Source organism: Chiloscyllium plagiosum, unplaced genomic scaffold (genome assembly GCF_037043375.1).
Source record: "Chiloscyllium plagiosum isolate Xiang-an unplaced genomic scaffold, Cpla_swu_hap1 HiC_scaffold_5, whole genome shotgun sequence".
NCBI classification, from domain to species: Eukaryota; Metazoa; Chordata; class Chondrichthyes; order Orectolobiformes; family Hemiscylliidae; genus Chiloscyllium; species Chiloscyllium plagiosum.
In genome coordinates this window covers 36403942-36423040 of record NW_028270143.1, presented here as the reverse complement: position 1 = coordinate 36423040, position 19099 = coordinate 36403942, and the positions used below count along the sequence as shown (strand labels likewise).

General features: G+C 41.2%; 1 protein-coding gene across 1 annotated transcript in view; it reads right to left on the bottom strand.

Moving 5' to 3' along the window:
• Nucleotides 1-5914: 5914 nt before the first annotated feature.
• LOC148149908 (anterior gradient protein 3-like) overlaps nt 5915-19099 on the bottom strand; it is a 31450-nt gene continuing 18265 nt past the window's right edge. The window contains exons 5-7 of the mRNA XM_087986836.1: nt 17159-17222; nt 10779-10862; nt 5915-7693 (exon numbers count right to left, since the gene is read on the bottom strand). Coding sequence (XP_087842962.1) covers nt 7644-7693; nt 10779-10862; nt 17159-17222 — 198 coding nt within the window. The 3' untranslated portion in view covers nt 5915-7643. The remainder of the gene's footprint in view (nt 7694-10778; nt 10863-17158; nt 17223-19099) is intronic.

Here is a 19099-nt window from a genome sequence, read left to right as displayed (position 1 = left end):
TGAAGACTAGCATCAGTCCTATTTGCATGAATCTGAGGAGAAGATCAAACCAGAATATTTGTTTGGTACTTCTGGCTGAAATTGGTGTAACAGTTTTATGGATTTAAGAGGTGTATTTTGTCCTGGCTTTTCTTTTTTGAAGAAAGGTTGAGACAGAGGTGGTTAGTGGTCTGCTCAAAACCAATAAGGCAAACGAGGCCTTGGGTTTTTTTAAAAGTTGCAACAATAGAAACAGCCTGAATGGGTGGACTGAAGCTCCTACGGAACCAGGATTTTTAGCTTTGGCTTTCTGCAGTTGCTGGGGTCTTAAAGCTGGATGTGGAAGCTCTTTTTCCTCTCTCTGTTATAGCTAAAAGCTGGGGTTCTCTTCCTGCTGCGAGAATTGCATGTGAGACAATCTACTTTACTAAATTTGCCTTTGCAAAGGTTGTGTTTATGAGATGCTACTATATTGCAACAGTTAAGGACTAGTAGTTAATATATATTATTTTTATCGGCATTGTGGTAGAGTTATAGTTCAGCCAATTATTTTCTTTTCTTTTTATTTTGTCTGTACTTTAACTGTAGTGTAAAAATAAAAGATATTTTACTTGAAGTCAACTAGTTTGACCAATCAAATTGCATCTGGAATGCAACGCCTCACACTTACCTTTAAAGTAAGAAAAAGTTAAAGTCTAGACTATCTTCTTAATATATTTTGATGGGGTTTGGTGTGGCCCGTAACAATGGTTTCAATATTGCAGCCTCATTTTTTGCACCATGCAACTTTATAACAAGCCAACAGCTTTATTGTTACTTCTACTGATTTCAACTTCCTATTTCCAGGGACAGTTTGTATGGATGGTCCTCCCGCCACACCCCTCAAATCACATTGAATGATGCCATGTGACATTTGTGATATCATTATACCTTGTTCAAATAATACAAAAGATAGGCATGTTCATAAGTCAGAAACCTGTCCATCTTTTGTTTCAGACCACTTAAGAATCAATTAAAGCAACTGATGTGTTAATGACCTGATAAAGGTTTATAAAATCATGAGGGGGGGGGGGGGGGGGCATGGATAGAGTAAACAGACAAGGTCTTTTTCATGGGTTAATGGAGTCCAGCATTAGAGGGCATAGGTTTAAGGTGAGAGAGAAAAATCTAAAAGGGACCTAAGGGGCAACTTTTACATGCAAAGGCTGGTGCGTGTATGGAATGATCTGCCAGAGGAAGTGGTGGAGGCTGGTACAATTACAACATTTAAAAGACATCTGGATGGGTATATGTATAGGAAGAGTTTAGAGGGATATAGGACAAGTGCTGGCAAATGGGACTAGCTTGATTCAGGATAGCTGATTAATGGTGAACATACATGGTTAGAGACAAAATAACTGCAGTTGCTGGAATCCAAAATTGACAGGCAGGAGGCTGGAAGATATCAGCAAGCCAGGCAGCATCAGGAGGTGGAGAAGTTGACATTTTGGCTGTAACCCTTTTTCAGGACTCGGGGTGGGTGTGGGGAAAGCTGCTGATAAAGAGCGTGGTGGGGGCAGGGTGGTGAAGTAGAGAGAGGTGAAGACAGGTAGAGGCTACGACCTGTGTGGTCAATGGGAGGAATGAATCTGGATGATGGGAGGGAGCAATGGAAGGGAGGGGGAGGGGCTGGAAAGGGAGTCGGGGATGGGAAGGGAGGTTATTTGAAATTGGCTGTACGCTGCCTAGGCGGAAGATGAAGGGGGTTGCTCCTCCAGTTTGCACTGTTGTTCATAGTTGCAATGAGGGAGGCCAAGAATGGTCATGTCGGTAAGGGAATGGTTGGGAGAATTGAAATGGGTGCTGACTGGGAGGTCCAAGATGCTCAGGCAAACCGTTCCCTAAGTTTACGTTTGGTCTCCCTGATGTCGAGAAGACCACATTGGGAGTACCTGATGCAGTAAACTAGGTTGGAAGAGAGGCAGGTGAACCTTTGTCTCACCTGGAAGGACTGTTTGAGGTCCTGGATGGAGGTGAGAGGGGTGGTGAAGTTGCAGGTTTTGCATCTTTTCCGGTTGTGGGGGAAGGTACCTGGGGGTTCGGGAGGTGGGAAGGATTGGTGGTGTTGGTTGGTGGGGATAGTGGCACAAACCAAAGACTGCCGAAGGGAATGGTCCTTGTGGAAGGGTAAATGCAGGTGAGAATCAAGGCAAAGTGCTGGTAACTGTTGCAGGGTAAGTTAGAAGCCCCACAAACGCATAGGAGAGTGAGGATTGATGAGGCTGCTGTTGGGAATGCAGGTGAGTTTAGTAAGAAAGTTCCTGATGGAGCTTATGCCATTATTTGGTTCTGTGACAGTTAATTGGTAAACTCTCAGAGGCTCAGGGGTTACAAGGGCATCAGTCAAGCTGGGCTCTTCGCATGGCAGGCTGCTACAGATAAACCCTGAGGGTATCATTGGCAAAATCTACTCAGGTGGAACTTTTGTATTAGATTAGATTCTCTACAATGTGGAAACAGACCCTTCGGCCCAACTAGTCCACACTGACCCTCCAAAGAGTAATCCACCCAGACGCATTTCCCTCTGACTAATGCATCTAACTCTACGGGCAATTTAGCATGGCCAATTTACCTGACCTGCACATCTTTGGACTGTGGGAGGAAACCGGAGCACCCGGAAGAAACCCACGCAGACACGGGGAGAACGTGCAAACTCCACACAGACAGTCACCAGAGGCTGGAATTGAACCCGGGGCCCTGGCGCTGTGAGGCAACAGTGCTAACCACTGAGCCACCGTGCCACCCCAGAGGATGAGGGAATGAGCAAGAGGAAGAGGAGGGCTGCAGGCAAGAAGCACAGCTACCAACTGCATCAACATGTCTGTCAGTAAGGTACTGAAAGGGCTAATGACTATCGAGGAGAAGATGGATGAGGATGCCAACAGAGTTTATAGACATTGACCCAATTACTTAAAAATGACACATGCCACAAAGGAGTCAGTAACATGTATATCTGCCATACTGTCCAGGGAGATCATCATCAATCTGCTTTGGAGGCCACCCAATGCTTGTAGCATTGAAAATGACAAATGCCCTGAATTTTTATACTTCAGGCTTCCTTCAATGGACAGTCAGGGATCTATGTGGAATTTCTTAATGTTTTCCTTATCATTGTCAACAAACTTGTTTGGATGCTTTGTTGAAGAGTGTGGCGATATTCTCAATTTCACTGCTGACACAGAGAAGTACATAGGATGAGTGAGAGGCTTTGGGATAATTGCAAATTTCCCAAAACAAACACAAAGGGGCATTGATAACAACCTTCAAGATTGTTGTCTAACTAGGGGCCTTTTTAAGTTGAAAACATTTTCACTCTCTCAACCTATGGATAGTATGTGATCACTGTCACATATTCCGTAAATGTCCTAGGACTTGCCATGATGCAGAATCCACAGTCTTTCCTAGGTCCTGTATCTGTTGAAACCAGCTGGTAGACTGGCCGGATGGTTGGTGAACAGTGAGGGTTACCTGTTGGAGAAACTGCTCATGATGTTCCTTGGACATCCTTGCTGTCCTATGGAAGACAGATTCAATTCCAGCCTTGCCTTTGCTCATACAACTATATAGAGGACTATAGATCTCCTGAAAATGAGGTTTCTTTCCCTTGACCAATTCAAGGGCACATTGGAGCATATAGTCTTCTCATTATGCTTGGGAGGTGTGCACTATACAATTCAGCTCCATCCTTGGAATTGGAGCATGAAGGAATGGATGAATGAAGTGTGCAACAGTGAACTTGATGACGACTGTGAGAAATGTGAGAATGATATGAGAGAACATGATGGCAAGATAATTCTGGGTATGTGGAGGGCAAAGGACACTCTGAACCTAAGCTGTTTCTAAAGAGGGGACACAGGCGTCTCCCAGAATAGAATTGACTTATTGTCTTTGCTTGGTCCTGGAGCTGATCCATCGAACATATTCTGAGGGTTTGCCTCTGCATACATTTTATGCAGAGGCCTTTCTTTTTAGCAGGGAGCTGTCATTGTTTTCTGGTCCTTATCTGAACAAGAAGGTTTACATTCCACTCATACTATCAAACAATAGTGCAAGAGAGCAACTTAGTGAAGAGCAATTGACCATCACACTCATGTCACCCATTTACCCAACACCCATGATGGAGTTATGTATGGACAGAACTTTTTATATAAGTTTTTTTGAGTGCTGTAGTACTGCCTCATTGCTATGAGCTCTTTTGGTGACAGGCTGCTGATGGATGTCCCTTTGACCAGATCGGTCAGTTGTCATCGGAGACCGTGAGGGTCAATGTCACATTCGTTCACACTTTCTGGGTCATTTCGGGACATCTCCTCTTGCTATCCTGTAGGAGTAGATCCTCCTGCATTTTGCTAACAGCTTGAAACAAGGTTTGTAGTAAGGAGGCCGTTAACAAATGGTAGGGGTATCTGCGCATGCTCCCCTGCCATTATTGAGTGATGATGACTGCAGTGGACATATTGTGATCTCTTGAGCCCCTCCATGTGTATCTCCATGAAGCAGAAGTAATTTTATGGGACAGAATAAATCAGCACTTGGAAAAGTAGGATGAATTAGGGATAGTCAGCATGGATATGTTAAAGAAAAGTCACACTTGATAAATTTGATTGAACCCTTTGATGAAGTAATGCATTTGATCTATATATGGCTTTAGGAAAGGTTTTGATCAGGTCCCTTATGGTAGACTGGTTAGGAAAGTAACAGCCTGTGGGATTTAAGGCAAAGTGGCACATTAGATCCAAAATTGGTTGTGAGGCAGCAAGTAGAGGGTAATGGTTGCGGGATGTTGCTTTGATTGGAAGTCTGTTTCCAGTAGAGTTCTGCAGACCCTTGGGTGTTGAGGCAGTAACCAAACTCTATAGCAGTGCAATCCACTCAAAAACCAGCACAGGTCAAAAATTCTGATATGGGTTCAGTAAACAACAGACTCACAGGTGTATTCTCACACGAAGAAGTACCTTTAAGAACATGAACATTTCTGAGATGATTGCCATCTCATTGCCACCTTGAATGGTCCATCTGGGCAATCCAAGCAGAAAAATCTAAATCTCCCGAGGTGGCACTACATAAGTGCCTGGGATAATTCATGGGATGATGGGATGTGTTTTGACACAGGATAGTTATAGTGATAGTAACAATTAAAGAAGAGCATAATGCAGGGTTAGGATGGTAGTAAGCACACATTTTTTGGTAATTTGGAAGACTTTATTATTTTTAAGTAGGGTGGCTTCCTGTTATCCTTGTTACATGGTGATTAATGTTTTTAACCATCACTTTACAAAGTGGACATTAGAGATATTGTACGATAAATGGAGCCTTTATTGCCATACAGTGGCATCAATGACACTGTACACTTGTGGGAATCTAGTTACTGCAAAGAAATTGATATCTCTGACTTACTGTCTCACTCATGGAACAATGTGTCTAGATGGGGGAGCATTTGAAAGAATCTTGTTTGCTCTGAACTGACATTTTAATTAGTGTATTCAAAGACAACCCCCATATTCATTACCATTCTGATCATTGGACTGTCTATTAAGTTAGTACCATCTTCCCTTTCAGGGCATTTTTGTATATGAGAAGAAGAAGAAGTGAAAGTAACTCACTGAGCATGTGCTGTTGTTGTCAAGGCCTGGCAGAGAATCTGCCTCATTTCAGCTAAGGTTCCTGCAGTAGACTGACAGCAGCTCTATATGGGCAAATATCCAGCCATAATTCCAAGAGATTTTTCATCCTTTTTTCTGACATTACTTTTAAAAATGAAGCAGCAAGGATAATTTCCATCAGATAAGAATTTTTTAAAAATAGACATTTCAAAAAACCATTTTTTTCATTGATTATTCTAACTGGAATTTTTAGGCAATCTAACTAAATTATGGAGTGTCATATACTAAAATCATAATGCAAACATTTAAATTTATTAGAAATCAGCTCCATGCTTTTTGAACATGTTCATCCAGGAGAATTAGAACAATTGAAAAGATAGTTGGTTTACTGACAGCAGTTTGTGCCGAATGATGTTTTTTCACCAAGTGTAAGATCTGGGTTTTAGAAGGGTTTTCACAGAGATGTCCAGCAAGTTTGCTCATGGCGTCTTACCAAGCTTGTCTCATTAACCAGATCACCCCTATGGCATCCCTTCCATCTACTTTCAGCCCCATCTTACCATGTGCGATTCCTGAGTCATCTTGCCATTCCCAGTTTGGAATTAATTGGTGTCCTTTGAGACAACCCCACCTTTAAAAGACGTGTCACCCGGAAAAGCAGTGTCAATCAGGAATTATCCTGCGCAGTTTCTGACATTTGCCTGGCTCTCTCATTTTGGGGAAAAAGCTGCCCACAATAAGGCAGAAAGATTCAAGACAGATAGTGGGCTGCCTGGCATGCGGCACCTCACATTTCATGTGGACAGCAGACTCTGTCTATTCCGAATTTCTGAATGACTGATCCAAGCCTGGTATCAGATGTTGCCCTTGACTTGCTGGGCTGGTGCTCCCTGGGTGAAGGCTATCCGCTTGACTTGACTGAGGCCTGATGACAACCATGACAACTTTCCTTCTCTTGCATCTTTGCTAAACAAGGCAGAAACTAATATGAGCCTGGGAGCTCTGGCTGAGGGGGAGAAGTACAAAAAAAAAGGCAAAGCAATGCAAGACCGAGATGTTGCAACCATCAAGGTGGCCTCAGAGCAAGCCAGTGCTATGTTAGTGAGCAAACAGCCCAGAGCCTCAGATTGGTCCAGTCCTTAAGCTGCATTCACATCCATGAGCACACAGTATCTATGCTGCACTATTACAATGATAGCTGCTGGTGCAACATTGAAGTGGAGAGGTGTAGTCTAAGTGGATTGGAGATGCACCATGATGGTGGTTAAAGATTGGCGTATATCAAATGCCAATGTCTGTAGATTTTGGGATCATGCAGCTGCTATCCAAAGAATATGCCCTGAGATGTTGGTGCTCACATCCAACATTGGGATCCTTCAGGGCAAGCAGTGAACTGAAGTTGCCAGATGCTCACTCTGATTTCTATGGCAAGAATTGACATCAAGTTTGCTGGGAGAGTTTAGGAAGATGGGACGCTGAGATAGGAGGTAGGTTGGGTAATGATTCTCCCTTAATTTGAACCTTTCCACTGCTTAGTGAAATACCTGCCTTGCCAGTAAACAAAAGCACAACTGAGCTTTTGGGCTGAGATGCTCTTGGCATGGAGTTAGGTCTTGTTGGACATCTTATCCAATTCTGTCCTAAATCTTGTCCTATTCGACATTGCTTAGACTCCTATAAAATTCTACCTTATAAAATAACATTGTTGGAAAATAGTAATTCTGTAACTGGAAGTGGAATAATATTATTGTCTTATTGCATATTAGATATGGAGAAATAATTAAATATAGAGATAATATGATAATTTAAAGATGTTTAGTAATTCACCATGCTAGTCAATATTGATTAAATCAAGAAAAAAACCTTAAGAATGCTCAAAGTTCAAACATTTCTTGCATCTTGAGTTTGGACTGTCAAGGAAGCTCTGATTAAGTAATCAAATGGAAACAAAAAATATCAAAGAGATAACAGCTCAGTGCCACTCTCTTCTGTTAAAAATACAAGTAGCTTTGCTATCCTTCCTTATAGCTCTGCTGGTAACAAACGTTTCGCTCTGTTCATGCTGTTAATCACTGGAGAAACAAAAAAACACAATAGCAATGTTGAATGATATCTGCGCACTCAATTCAGTTCAAACATCTTAGAATAAGAAATTAAAGATTTTTCTTGAACCATAAAAAATGTTATTTTGTTGTGGTTCTGTTCGCCGAGCTGGGAATTTGTGTTGCAGACGTTTCGTCCCCTGTCTAGGTGACATCCTCAGTGCTTTGGAGCCTCCTGTGAAGCGCTTCTGTGATCTTTCCTCTGGCATTTATAGTGGTTTGTCTCTGCCGCTTCCGGTTGTCAGTTCCAGCTGTCCGCTGCAGTGGCCGGCATATTGGGTTCAGGTTGATGTGTTTGTTGATAGAATCTGTGGATGAGTGCCATGCCTCTAGGAATTCCCTGGCTGTTCTCTGTTTGGCTTGTCCTATAATAGTAGTGTTGTCCCAGTCAAACTCATGTTGCTTGTCATCTGCGTGTGTGGCTACTAAGGATAGCTGGTCGTGTCGTTTCGTGGTTAGTTGGTGTTCATGGATACGGATCGTTAGCTGTCTTCCTGTTTGTCCTATGTAGTGTTTTGTGCAGTCCTTGCATGGGATTTTGTACACTACGTTGGTTTTGTTCATGCTGGGTATTAGGTCCTTTGTTCTGGTGAGTTGTTGTCTGAGAGTGGCTGATGGTTTGTGTGCTGTTATGAGTCCTAGTGGTCGTAGTAGTCTGGCTGTCAGTTCAGAAATGTTCTTGATGTATGGTAACATGGCTAGTCCTTTGGGTTGTGGCACGTCCTCATTCCATTGTCTTTCCCTTAGGCATCTGTTGATGAAATTGCAGGGGTAACCATTTTTGGCGAATACATTGTAGAAGTGTTCTTCTTCCTCTTTTTGCAGTTCTGGTGTGCTGCAGTGTGTTGTGGCTCTTTTGAACGGTGTCTTGATGCAAATTCTTTTGTGTGTGTTGGGGTGATTGCTTTCATAGTTCAAGACTTGGTCTGTGTGTGTGGCTTTCCAGGATATCTTTGTAGTGAATTCTCCCTTCGGTGTTCTCTGTACCATCACGTCTAGGAATGGGAGGTGGTTGTCCTTTTCTTCCTCTCTTGTGAATCGGATTCCACAGATTCTATCAACAAACACATCGACCTGGACCCAATATATCGGCCACTGCAGCGGACAGCTGGAACTGACAACCGGAAGCAGCAGAACAAACCACTATAAATGCCAGAGGAAAGATCACAGAAGCGCTTCACAGGAGGCTCCCAAGCGCTGAGGATGTCACTTAGACAGGGGACGAAACGTCTGCAACACAAATTCCCAGCTCGGCGAACAGAACCACAACAACGAGCACCCAAGCTACAAATCTTCTCACAAACTTTGAAATGTTATTTTTGTATGACTTCTCAATTCCATATTTTTGGTATTGTGGTAATCTATTCTATGTAATGCCAAAATATTAGAGCTGAAATGACCATTTTGTAATCTTTATAGAACATTTTTCTTGTTAAGTGTTTCCCATTATCATAAGAAATAAATTAATTTTTTTGAGTGTTGCTGAAAAAAAGATGCATTTTGTGAAAGTCTTTACTTTTTCTCCCATCAGGACAGTTTTAATACAGCATGCAAGGAGAGTGTCGAATGATTCGCAAGTGGACTCTGATTGGTAGAAGTGCTGCCATCAAAATTGCAACAAGTAATGCTGATTGACAGTTAACTGCCAGTCTGTATAAATGTAAAATCTGGCAGGTTGACTTTGATTGTTCAGGGTATTGTGAGGAGAAATGAACCAATATATGGCTGTCACCTATTTTGTTGAACTGAAGCAGAAGGAGTGTATGTAGATAACTTTCTGCCTTCAATAATAAAACCCTTTGCATTAACATATGTAGCTTCAGTAAGATCATGGCCAGCAGTTTACTTTAGTTCTACATGCTCACCTCAGTTTCCCTCTCCTTGATTTCTCTTGTATCTGAAAAGCTATTGAACTCTAACTTGAATATACACAACGACTGAGACCACACAGCTCTCTAATTGTAGAGAAATCTTAAAAATTTACAAATGTTTTAGAGAAAAAATATTCCTTTCCTTAACTGTAATCCTTGTTCTGAGATTGTGATCATCATTTCTAGGTTAGCTAGTTGGGGGTTGCACCAGTACTAATCTATCAGGCTCTAAATATTTGATGTTCAATGAAATCCCCTCTTGTTTGAGTAAAATCTATGGCAGATATAGTTAGTGTACTTCATGTCTCCTCTTGTAACTAAGTTATTTTGAGATTTCTGTCACTTATTTGAAAACCCAGAACCAATTTGTATCATAATTTCCAAATTATTTTTCACGACAAATTATGGAATATAATTGGTTGATTTTCTTGGGAATGGATTACCTCATTACCCTAACCTATCCCCCCTCGCAAGTTAAAAGTCAGCCACACCTCAATGACACAATATCTGGCTGTCCCACAGCAATAAGCTGTAGTTGGATTTACTTGGATTCGAGTCAGGCTTCTGCTCATTGTGGATAGGGCTTAGAGCTGTGGATCCAATCTGATTGTCTGGCAGCTGTGTAGCTTTATCATGCTCCGTTCTGAAATTGATTCATGGTTGGTTTTCTAGAGTACAAAGAGACTGAAATTTCTCTTCAATCTCAGTTGGCACTCCCACAAATCGTCCCAAGGATGAAGTGAAGATGGGTAAGGGTTTCAAGTCAGATCAGAGATTTTAAGTGGCAGAGAGAGCAGATCCTGGTGATGTGTGAGTTGGAGAATAGGTTGGGATTTCATGTTTGCTAGATAAGGGGGTAAGGTTAAATCTTGGGGAGGATTCCCAGTCAAGTGTACGGGAGAACTCCAACAGGAGTTGGAATTATGTTTTTAAGTGCCAGTTCATTGTCTATGTGAGGTTCTCATTGTCTATGTGTGACATGTTAACCAGCTTCAATGGGAGACACATTGGGCAGGTTGCATGAACTGTGTGCACTGACTCCTGATTTATTTTATGAGTCTCTGTTGTCAAATACCCTTGTGATGAATGGTAGCATTCACCCCAACACAGCGCCAAACTGGCAAAGTATTCTTGAACTGAGACAAGCATATTCAGAAATTATCACCAAAGTGCTTCACACTTACAGGTTTGAATATCTTGTGGTTCATATGTGTAGAGCCGGTTTGAGTACCTCCCTGTGATATCTGCTCTCACAGTCATGGAAGGATCTGCAGCAAAGCAAAATACAGAGCAATGAAACAGACAATCTTCTTAATCGCGGACTGAATTGGGACAGTTTGATTATGTTGCCTATTTTTAGTGCCCCTAAAGCAAGAGATAAGCTTTGGTTAAAAATTTGAACATCAAGAAACAGTTCTGATGAAGTGTCACTCAACCTGAAACGTTAACTCTGATTTCTCTTCACAGATGCTGCCAGATCTGCTGAGCTTTTCTAGCAATTTCTATTTTGATTTCTGATTTACAGCATCCGCAGTTCTTTTGGGGTTTTTTAATAGATATTTTTATTGAAAATTTAACATGTTTTTACAAGTTTACAAAAGAAAACTAAAAAAAGACCCAAGTATAAACATTGATATACAGTAAAATCTTAAATAAATGATAACCAAAATCTATCAAACAAGAAAACAGAAATAACAAGAGAAAAAAAACAAAACTCAACTAACTACTCATCTAACGTACAACAAACCAGAGTGTATGATTAAAATTCTTACATTATTCATGAGAAAAAAAACCCAACGGATAACACATAAATTGAGCAGTGATATACACAGATCACAACAAAACCCGTTTTCATGCGGGATTCCTCTCCCAGGGGGATCTGGACCAGCCAGGTTCACCCTCTCAATTAAATAAAGGCCCTTGCAGGATGACCGAGATATCTGCATTTGTGTAATTCAAGAAGGGCAATATTTTATGGAATAATTTGTTTTTTCTCCTGGTGCACCATATTTGTAAGGAAGTCCGGGGGAGTATATTCCATAATTATTCTGTGCCAACTCGAAAGTCCATGAGGGCCCTCAGCCACCCAGTTTACCAAAATGTTTTTCCCTGCACAGAAAGAGAGAACGGAAAATAATCTCTTCCCCCGTCATAATTTCCAGTGTTCTTTATCCAATAAATGTGTCTCCTATAGGAGAGCTATATCGATCCTCTCTTTCTTGAGGTTTGATAATATTCTCCTCCTTTTGATAGGTGAATTACTCCCCATGACATTCCAGGTGCACCATTTAATCGACCGATCATCCATAATCACTAGGCAAGTCCGAGACTTCCCGGGAGAAGAAACCCTTATCCAAAACATCCCGAGCATAGAGCATATAAAATTCACAAAAATTAAAGCTCTTTAATACATTCAGATCAATATAAAAAAAACTATTTCTAAATAATAAGAAAAGTATAAAACATATTTAAACGGAGATCTTCCCCCTTATTCCCAAGGGGCATCACTTCCTTTTCAAAAAACCCATCACAACCTCTCCCAACCAGTGCCCCACCCTTGACCCAGGCACCCCATGGTAGGATAAAGAAAATTCAAGTATACTACTGAGCTAGAACTAACAGTGAGTACCCTATCCCCACCCCCACCCACACCTACACCTGGATATATTTGGTAATGTTAATACCATATATGAACATATATGACTATAAAATTACAGTCTCAGCAAATAATAATTAAATATAGTAATACAAAATAACAGGGGAAAACAACCCTGCTCCCAAGGACAAAGATAAAATAGGATAAGGAAGCCATCTTCCCCCCCATCTACATTAACTAGACCCCCTGGCCTATATATAAAAAAAGGGGAAAGAAAATCGCTAAGTAAAGAATAAATAAATAAACCCTTCTTCCCACCCCCAGGAGATAATGTTAAATAGTAAGGTAATAAAAGGAAAAAAAAGGGGGGTAAACCAGGGTAGGGGTAGGGCAAAACAACATCAATTAACACTTGTAATTTATCTAAGAGAGTCCAAAAGTTCTTTGGCCTTCTCTGGTGATCCGAAGTTATACACGGACCCTTCATGGCTGAGGAGTAGCATAGCTGGGTAGCACAAGGAGTATTGAATGTTTAAATCCCTTTAACACTTCTTCGCTTCATCAAACGCCTTCCTCTTTCGGACCAGGGCTGGGGAAAAGTCCTGAAATAACATAATCTTGGATCCTTTATAAGTCATGGCTTGGGGATCTTTTCCAAGATATCTGGAGGCTTCCAAGAGCATCTGCCTCACCTTATAGCTCTGCAGCCAGAACAGGACCGGGTGGGGGCGCTAGTTCAAGCTGGGCCCGCGTATTGCAACCCGGTAAGCCCATTCCACCCTTACCTGGCCTGATCCAGCCTCCAGATTTAAAAGCTGTGGAAGCCACTGTTCAAGGAACCTTATAAGCTGGCCTTCTTCTTCCCATTCGGGAAGGCCCAGCAAACGATTCTCGAGGTCATCAATGTGATTCTCTAAGGTCCGGACTTGCTGCTCGAGAGTCTGGACCCAATCCATGGCCAATTCTGCAATGGCCTCGGAGGTCGCGGCCTTTAGCTCCGCCCCTCCGACTCGGCATTCAATTTCTTCAATGTCTCGGCCGTGCTTTTGTAGCGCAGCCGAGAATGAATTCCATCGACTTTGGGACTCTTCAATGAAAGCATCGATCTTCGCATCGAGTTTAGAGATTATTTCCACGAGGCTCGCCACCGTAGGTAAGTCCCCGGGGCGGCTGTGGATGCCTCTGCTGCAGCTGGAGAGGGTGGGGGAGGGGCTCCTGCTTGCTGAGAGCTGCAGGCTCCTTTCCCTCTAGTCATTTTTACAGGAGACTGAATTGTTTAAATTTAGTACTGAACCACTAATTACATTAAGTAAAAAGTAGTTTAAATGATTTGGTGAGTGTGGTGGAGGAGGGTGGCCCACTTTACCTAGGTCTTGGGAGGAGCACTATAGACTCAGACTTGCTGAGTCGCTGCCATCTTGGATCTCCTTTTTTGATTTTTTTATAAAAATACTGTTGAGTTGAAGAGTCATAGAGTCATACGGCATGGAAACAGACCCTTCAGTCCAACTCGACTATGCTGACAAGTTTTCCAAATCAAATTAATCCCATTTGCCTAAATTTGGCCCATATTCTTCTAAACCTTTCCTATTTATGTATCTATTCAAATATATTTTAAATATTGTAACTGTACTTGCATCTACCACTTCCTCTGGCAGTTCATTCCACATACAAACCACCCTCTGTATGAAAACGTTGCTCTTCAGGTCTCTTTTAATTCTTTCTCCTCTCATCATATAATTATGTCCTCTAGTTGTGAACTTCCCAATGCTAGGGAAAGGACTTTTGCTGTTTACCTTATCTTTACCAATCATGATTTTATAAACTTCCATAAGGTCATCTCCTATGCTCCAGTGAAAAACGTCCCAGCTTATCCATCCTCTCCTTATACCTCAAACCCTGCAGTCCTGGTAAAATCCTTGTAAATAATTTCTGTACCCCCTCCAATTTAATATTACTCATCCTATAACAGGGTGACCAGAACTGTACACAATACTGCAAAGGTCGTCTCACCAATGTCCTATATAACCTCAACATGACACCCTAAACTCAATGGTCTGAGAAATGAAGGCAAGTGTGCCAAATGCCCACAAGTTACTGATGACACAGTAAAGTAATTTAGATTCCAGGACATTGCTCTGTGGAGCTTCTGAATTAATTTCCTGAGCATGAAAATGGTTGTGATTGCTTGAGGCCAAGGATTGAATTGCTGTATGACTAAGGCCTTATACTCCAGAACTACAACAAACAAGTCAGGGGTGTGATGGAATACTCTCCACTTGCCTCCATCGGTGCAGCCCAACAACACTCAACAAGCAAGAAGAAAGCAGCCTGTTTGATGAGCACACACCCACCATCTTCAACAATCACTCCCTTCATCACTTATGCCCAGTAGCAGCAGTGTATATCATCTACAAGATGCACTGCAGTAACATACCAAGATTCATTTTACAGCACCTTCAAAACCTTTGTCCATCACCATCTATCAGGACAAATGCAACAGGTGCACGGGACCACTTCCCCTCCATGCCACATATCATCCTGATTTGGAAATTTGTCATTGTTCATCCAGTTTTGTTGGGTTGAAATTTTAAACAACCTTCCTAACAGCACTATGATTGTCCCTCCACCCAAGGATAGGCATTCTATAAGACAGCTCACCACCTTCTCCAAGTAAATAAGGAATGCAAATGCAAATTAGAGTAACAAATGCTGGCCTAACCAGCAACACGACTATCCCATGTTTGTGCATTTTTAAAAATCTAACTCCATCTCAAGTGAACCTGGTTTGGTGAAGTTAAATTACTGGATCCAAACCAACAATGTGAGGTATTGCCGAAGTACATCCTATTTTTAAAATCCAATTAAGCTGAGAATTGTCCCACCAGCCTACTCTCAATTCAAAGTGACATGTTGGAAGTGACATTTATATTAGTATTATCTAGCACTTCATCATTAAGAATCTGCTCACTGATGCACAATTTAGGTTCTGTCATTATCCCCTTGCTGCAATGTGGGTCAAAGCAATGAAAATGTCATAGCTATGGCTCCTAATGAATGTTGTAATTGGACAATATCTTTGTGAAAATTATAATTTTTGCATTATTTGCTTATAATAATATGTAATCGTATTACCACTCTCTTCCTGTTTTTATTGTTCTTTATGTGTGTCTCTATCTATTACCACTAATTATCACTGATCCTCCTTTTAGATTTCCAATTTGCTAAAACATAAAACTTAGTGGGCATGGTGGTTAGCACTGCTGCCTCACAGCGCCAGAGACCCGAGTTCAATCCCCGCCTCAGGCGACTGACTGTGTGGAGTTTGCACATTCTCCCCGTGTCTGCGTGGGTTTCCTTCGGGTGCTCTGGTTTACTCCCACAATCCAAAGACGTGCAGGTTTAGGTGAATTGATCATGCTAAATTGCCCGTAGTGTTAGGTGTAGGGGAACAGGTCTGGGTGGGTTGCGCTTTGGCGGGTCAGTGTGGACTTGTTGGACTGAAGGGCCTGTTTCCACACTGTAAGTAATCTAATCTAAAACCAGGTTTTCAGGTGAAATTGCAACTGAATTTTTGCATGTTAGGATTTTGCAGATCCTAACATGCAAAAATTCTGTATGTGTTGCTCTAAATTACATGCATGTCAGGAAATTGCTCATTCCTAGCCCATGATGTCTGATCTGTTAACATTAATAGATATAGCATTGCAGTTTGGGAGTGTGCGGCTTCCCGTTATGATCTCTTGACATATGCCAGGTGCAATACATTGGTATTTTAATCCAAATGATGAAAATCTGAATGCAAACTATCCATCACTGAATATACAATGGATTTAAAATACTCTTGGGCATAGAGTCAGCAGCTATGCTGAGTTAATTAGTTAGATGTACAGTTGCTATTTTGATGAAGGGGTTCTTATGGCATCATGGTAGTGTACCTACCTTGGCACCAGGTAGCTCAGGTACAAATCCTACTTTCAGGGGTATTAGAGAATATCTTGCTCCACTGACAGGTACAGCAGATGAATGATACTAAAAATCCTCACTTAACATTTTTTGTATTGTTAAGTTTTATAAAGCATTAAAAAAACTGTTTAAATTTATTCATATTTGATTTTTAGTCCAAATTATATTGATAACACTTCTTGTAAATGTAGTACTGAGAGGGTAAATTGGCATGTCCATAATAGAGTAGTACAGAGTAAGTTAATAAGATGTAAATAAACCTGGATGCAATAGCAAATCTCATTTCACTGGACATGTTGGAAGAAGAGAAGTTCCATTATCAGTGGAGAAGATAGCCAGAAACGTCTGAGCCATGGGTGAATAACCACAGTGAATGTCTTTCTCAAACAGCATGCTTACTGTTGTCAGTAGACTGTCTATGATCTTGCCAAAGAGTAATGGGGGAGAAATGTAGCCTCATTAAGGAAACATGATGCATTTTGCCATTTTGTGGAACCTGTACTGCAATGAAGAGTCAAGATTGCCATATGCTTATGTTTGGAAATGAATGGAGGTATTTGGTAAGTTGTTCTGAAAAAAGGTCACTGGACTCAAAACCTTAATTCTGTTTTCTCTCCACAGATGTTGCCAGACCTGTTGTGTTGCTCCAGCAAATTCTGATTTTGTTTGTTTCAGATCTCCAGTAGCCGCATTTCTTTGTTTTATTATGGTAAAGATGAACTCAGTTTTGATTTATTAGCCAGTTGGCAGATACATTTTTCCAATATGTAAATCAGCACTTGCCCCCAGTTGCAGAGCCATTACAGCACAGAATCAATTGCCCTTGTTATATTTACTTTAATTTCTTTACAGATTATAAATGACAGAAAGTAAAATAAAAACCACATAATGAAACTAGTAAAAAAGCCACGGAATTATATAAATGAAGAATATCGCCAATATTCAATGGGCTGTGATGGGTTAATTCAGCATTAACTGATTAATTTACAATCGTAAACATACCTACAAATATGATGCGTGGTACATATTTGCCATCGGGTGCAAGGTTCTTGTCAGAGGTTTCATGCTTGTTGAAAAAAACACAAGGTTATGAAACACCTCGAATTAACTCTCCATTAATTGAAAAACAAGCAAGATCAGAGCACACACTACCTTGACTTAGATCAAGTGTGCTTTTTACAACCCAGACACACTCCATAAATTAAAAGATTCCCCCAGTAATGCTGGTGGGGGAAATGATAAGAAAAATATAATCCTTTTTTTATTTGCAGGAGGTGGATTAAACAACCGTTGTTTTTTTTTCATTCCACACTTGAGGTGAGTGCTCATCCCTGTATCCCAATATTCATTCTCAAGCATAAGATCTAATATATATCTGTATAACCAAGGAGAAATTCATTAGAATCATGACTTGGGCAAGCATGACAAGATTTAGAATGAGACCCAGTTAGTGTGAGTGTCTGCTGTTTATTTCACTTCACCATGACTATCTCATAGAGCAAATATCTGTGCAGTATCAAATGTGCTCCTCTTCAATTTGTTGATTTCAGAGGTTCTTTATGAGGTGGTCAATCTACTTAAGAATATAACCTGGGAGACTTAAATAAGGAATACTCTGTTATGAAGCATGCAGAGTAATGAAAAATGTCATATGATGAATATTTTTCCTTTTTACAACATATCAATCTCAGTAGATAAATTCATAGTAAGTGTCATTAAGGGTCTGGGGTTAGGGTGGATGTGGGCTTGGGAAAGGATTTTACTCACTCTTTGTAAAACCCTTCGGTTCATAATACACTCTTTGTTCACCCTTGCCATTTCTCAAATGTATTAATGAAGCTTTTTTTCCTATTTACATCATGGGGAATATGTTTCCCATCATTAATTGCCTTTGACTTGGTGAGCCAACTTCTTAACCAATTGTGGTTCATGTGGTGTATGGTATGCAGCTTGCAACACATTATTGATGAGGATGAGCACCTCACCAAGATCTTCCCAATGCCTTCACCTCTTGACTTTAAACAACCACCAAACCATAAACAGCAAACTGTCCAGCCTTTAGGACAACATCGACCACAATGCCTTACAACCTTGTCATGGCAACCATTGCAAGATATGTCAGAGTGTCGACATGGATACTGCGAATAGACATGGGGACACCACCCGCCACATGCGTGGCAGGTACTCATGTGATTCAGCCAACGTTGTCTATCTCATACGCTGCTGGCAAGGTATCTTGGCAAGACTATGCAAATACTACAACAATGGATAAATGGACACTGTGCAACAATCGCCAGACAGAGATATTCCCTCCCAGTCAGAGAATAATTTAGCTGTCAAGGACATTTGGCCTCGGATCTTCAGGTGAACATCCTCCAAGGCTGACTTCAAGGTACACAACAATACAGATTCGCCGAGCAGAGCTGATAGCCAAGTTCAGTGAGGACAGCCTTAACCAGGATCTGAGGTTCATGCCACCCTACAGGTGACACCACTACACTATACACACGCATACCCATGCACTCTTACACATGATCACACTCACACACTCACACAGATCCTCTCTCATACACACGCTCTCTCTCAGACACACGTACACACACACAGCCCACACTCACACTTACGCACCCACCATCTCACAGGAATATATTCTGTCACAGTCGTGCGCACACACGCACGTACACACTCTTTTCCTCTACCTCTTCTCTCTCTCTCACACACACACAGACAGACAGACAGACACACAGACTCTTTCTCTCTCTTTCTCTCTCTATATCACTCTCTATTTCTCTCCTTCACATGCACGCGTACGTACATATAAGTCTATGGGATGAATTTGCATTTTCAGATACATGCACTTTTATTTAAAAAGCACACATTCTATAGACAGTCAGTCCATGTGACATTTTATAAGTTCTTACTTTGGAAATAGAACCAGTTTGA